The sequence below is a fragment of the Sinocyclocheilus grahami genome, unplaced genomic scaffold (genome assembly GCF_001515645.1).
Source record: "Sinocyclocheilus grahami isolate Dianchi unplaced genomic scaffold, SAMN03320097.WGS_v1.1 scaffold390.1, whole genome shotgun sequence".
In the NCBI taxonomy this organism is placed as follows: Eukaryota; Metazoa; Chordata; class Actinopteri; order Cypriniformes; family Cyprinidae; genus Sinocyclocheilus; species Sinocyclocheilus grahami.
Window position 1 is genome coordinate 1 of NW_015505569.1, and position 3,788 is coordinate 3,788.

General features: G+C 37.9%; 1 protein-coding gene across 1 annotated transcript in view; it reads right to left on the reverse strand.

The window, feature by feature from the left end:
- Positions 1–324: 324 nt before the first annotated feature.
- Positions 325–3,788, reverse strand: part of LOC107550169 (adhesion G protein-coupled receptor L3-like) — a gene marked incomplete at its 3' end in the record, with an annotated part of 105,164 nt that continues 101,700 nt past the window's right edge. Inside the window, exon 9 of the mRNA XM_016231405.1 lies at positions 325–447. Coding sequence (XP_016086891.1) covers positions 325–447 — 123 coding nt within the window. The remainder of the gene's footprint in view (positions 448–3,788) is intronic.

The following is a 3,788-nucleotide window of genomic DNA, read 5'->3' on the forward strand; positions in this document are numbered from 1 at the left end:
TTGGCAACTATATATATATTTGTTTTTATTTAAGTTACTGTTTAATTATTGTTTGTGGTTTAAATTTTTTGTTTTGCTTTATTTAACTTGAGTTAATTTTGTACTTAACGAATAAAGACTAAATGGAAAAAAGAGAATGTGGTTTTGGAAGTGTATATTTTTTATTTATTTATGTATTTTATTTTATTTTTTCCAGTAAAATGTTGCTTTGGAAACTAGTTAAAATCTATTAAGTTTACGTTTTTTAATTTTTAATTTTTATTTTTTTTCAGTGAATGTTTAGTCAGTATTTATCTGATGTCTGCCGCCGTGTCGTGTCTGTACCGTTTCTGCCGTGTTGTTTGAGGGTGTTGGCTGACAGGTGGATGGCGTTCCCTTGGCCTCCCGTCTGTGGAAACTTCAGATCGGGAAGATTTCCGTCTGTGCTCATCCTCGCCACCTCCAGCTCTGAACAAAGACAAACACACAAACACACACCGTTAGGCCTGAATAACAAGCTACACAATGCATGAAAAGTCATGACTGTGGCGATAGCACATCTCAGGACTCGATCGAGTTACTTTGAGTTTATGACAGTATAATGAAAGTGAATAAGACCTGAAACAAAAACTATTTTTTTTTTATATATGTGAACCTGGAGCACAAAAGCAGTGTTAAGTCGCTGTGGTATATTTGCAGCAATAGCCAACAATACATTGTATGGATCAAAATTATTGATTTTTCTTTTATGCCAAAAATCATTAGTATATTAAGTAAAGATCATGTTCCATGAAGATATTTTGTAAATGTCCTACCATAAATATATCAAAACTTAATGTTTAATTAGTAATATGCATTGCTAAGAACTTCATTTGGACAACTTTAAAGATGATTTTCTCAATATTTAGATTTTTTTGCACCCTCAGATTCCAGATTTTCAAATAGTTGTATCTCGACCAAATATTGTCTCGATCCTAACAAACCATGCATCAATGGAAAGCTTATTTATTCAGCTTTGAGATGGTATATAAATCTCAATTTCAAAAAATTGACCCTTATGACTGGTTTTGTGTTCCATCGCACTTGTGTACTATTTTCCAATCTTCTGAGTTCATACAAGCATTTTGTGTGAAGGATTTAAATCGTTATTCACTGAAAATCTTGACTGACATGTCTTTTTAGTGTTCAGGAAAATGGTCGTAATGTCCGATTCATGAACAGATTTTTTTTTTTCAATTCATCATTGAATCTGAATGATTGAATCACTAATCAAACTAATACAGTTCTTAAGGTCTCGGGTTCTGATTACAGATGATTCATTTGATGATTTGACTCGATCTGGATCGTTTAGTTCTTCCAAACTCATCTCAGTTGTTCCCATAGCAACAGGTCTCTAAGGCCAAACTTACTTGGAAACAGGTTTATCTGACGCAAATAGGATTGAATTGCTGCTATTTCAGTGGAGGTGATACTTGAAGTCTGTCACAGCTGCTGCTCCTGTCTTACAAGAGCATCATGTTGCTTTCTGTTCACATTGGCCACTTTTATACTTCTTTTTATACTTTTTCTCTTTCATGCTCCTTCATGACAGTAGTTGAACCGAAAGAACAACTTTGAGAACGCACATTTTAAAATGCAACGATGCACGACATGGAGTTTGCGTGGAAGTGTTTGCGTCACATACTTGCGTAGAGTGCGGTTTTAAAAAAAGTTCAAACGGAGAATGAAACTCCTGCTGTGCTGTTTGGACATATCGAAGCATCTCGCGCTGCCTGAGATTTCAACAGTGATTCAGCGCGGCTCTCTAATCAAAGCATGAATGCACTGACTAACTGCATCAGCGCCAGGCCTGCAGCATTATTTCGGGCGTTCATAAACATGCTTTCAGAGAACCTGAAATGAAGTCAGCCGCAAAATCCCCCAGCATCTACACAAACACTTATCAAACCAAAATTAGCATTGAAAATCCCAAAGGAGACTCATTCAGCGGTGGGGCGGCGTGGGACTGCTTTCCACCGCTGCAGGTATTCGCCATCGACAGGACAAAGGCGAGCGATAAAGAGCGGTGGGCATACAACTATAGCTTGCAGGAAATACTTTTTCATTCTTCCAGCGTCGCTGTGAAAAGCTAAAGACTGGCAGAGACGCTGTTGTGCCACGAGAGAAATCAAAAGCCGGTTTAAATAATACGTTAATCACCCAAAATCTGCTCACCAGATTATGAGCGTGAGGACAAACACACTCTCCATCAAACAGAGATAAATCTAAATACAAAGGCGTGCTGTTTTCTTTTAAAGCACATTGTATTAAACCGAAGGAGGAGGATAACAACCACTTCAGGGTAAGTTGGCAAAAGATGAGCATCCATCCTCACACACAAACAGGCTTTTATTTCCCCGAACGACTGTGTCATCAACACTATCATCAGATGGCAATGCCGCTAATCTTCTCTCGATTCTCCACATGGTGCGGTGTTGGCGCTCTGCGGCCCCTTAAAGCCATAGTTTGCACTGTCTGAAAGGGAGATAATCTGAGGAACATTCAGGGGGGTGTTGAGCTTCAAAATGAATCAAAAACAGAATAAAGCTAGCTTATATGATGGTCCAAGTCTTCTGGAGCCGTATGATGGCTTTGTGTGAGCACAAGTCCAAGCCATTAATGTTTGTGTGCATTGAAACATACAACCCAGGACCATTGGGAAAATGCACCTGTGGCAACATTTCTGAAACATTATATAATGTTGCGTCTTGCAGTTTCAAAGTGAAATGTCCAGTAAGTGGCGCTAAAAGCACGTTCAGTTTAATCCGGAACAGATGAACGTGAATCTGGCAATGTTTTATGTTTGGTTGTTTGGAAATGAAATGTCCGGTGAGTGGCACTGTAAGGTCAATACCCTATTGTGTATGAAACTAACGTACTATCTACTCTAAACCTAACCGATACGAGTTAACAAAAGCAAACATGTGATAAAAACACATTTGTTGAAGCACCAATGCCTTTTAAGCTTGTTTCTACGAGTCTTTTAAGCTCTTCTATCGTGACTCGTGCTTCATGGGACTCGTTGCATCTCAAATGCAAAGCTGTACCGGGTGCGCTACCAAGCAAGTTTACTACATCAGAAAAGCCATTTATATTGAGCTGGTTATGTGATGCAAACCTCAAAATGCTTAGTTTGCAGATCATGCACTATGGTAAAAATGTTTTTTTGAGCTCATAACATAGCATTGTGCAAGGAAATGCTTGAAAATCAGTCTTTAGTAATCAAAAATCTGCCCCTGTAATCATAATGTGTGTGCTAAGGAATCCAAATTGTCGTTTTACTTCCACTAGTGTTCATTTCAGATGGAAACTGCAGTGCATTGTATGTTTATTCATTTTTTGGCGTTGTAGGTAGAGACTACTCATGTAAACTCTTGGTTGCAATTGCAAATGGGATGAGATGCATTTGGCCAAGTTTAACATCAAACGTCATTGGATTTTGTTTGTGTCGGATGAATAATTCTTGTATTTTTTTAAAGTTTTGAAGTTAACAGATTATTAGAGTGCGTCTTAAAATAAAATCGTATTTTGTTTTTGCTACTTCAAAAGTTCATGTTTATTCAATGTCTCACTTGCTGTTTCTTTGTAATTATTAGTGAATTTCTGAGTGAAAACCTGTTTCTACATCGTATTTATGGAAAACAGCATTTCCTTGCGTGTTCCACGGAAGAAAGAGATTAATATGGATTGGAAATGACACAAGAGTGTGTAAACTTTTCAATTCCGGCTGATCTATTCCTTTAACTGAAGGCTGCTTTCCGGCTCGCCGG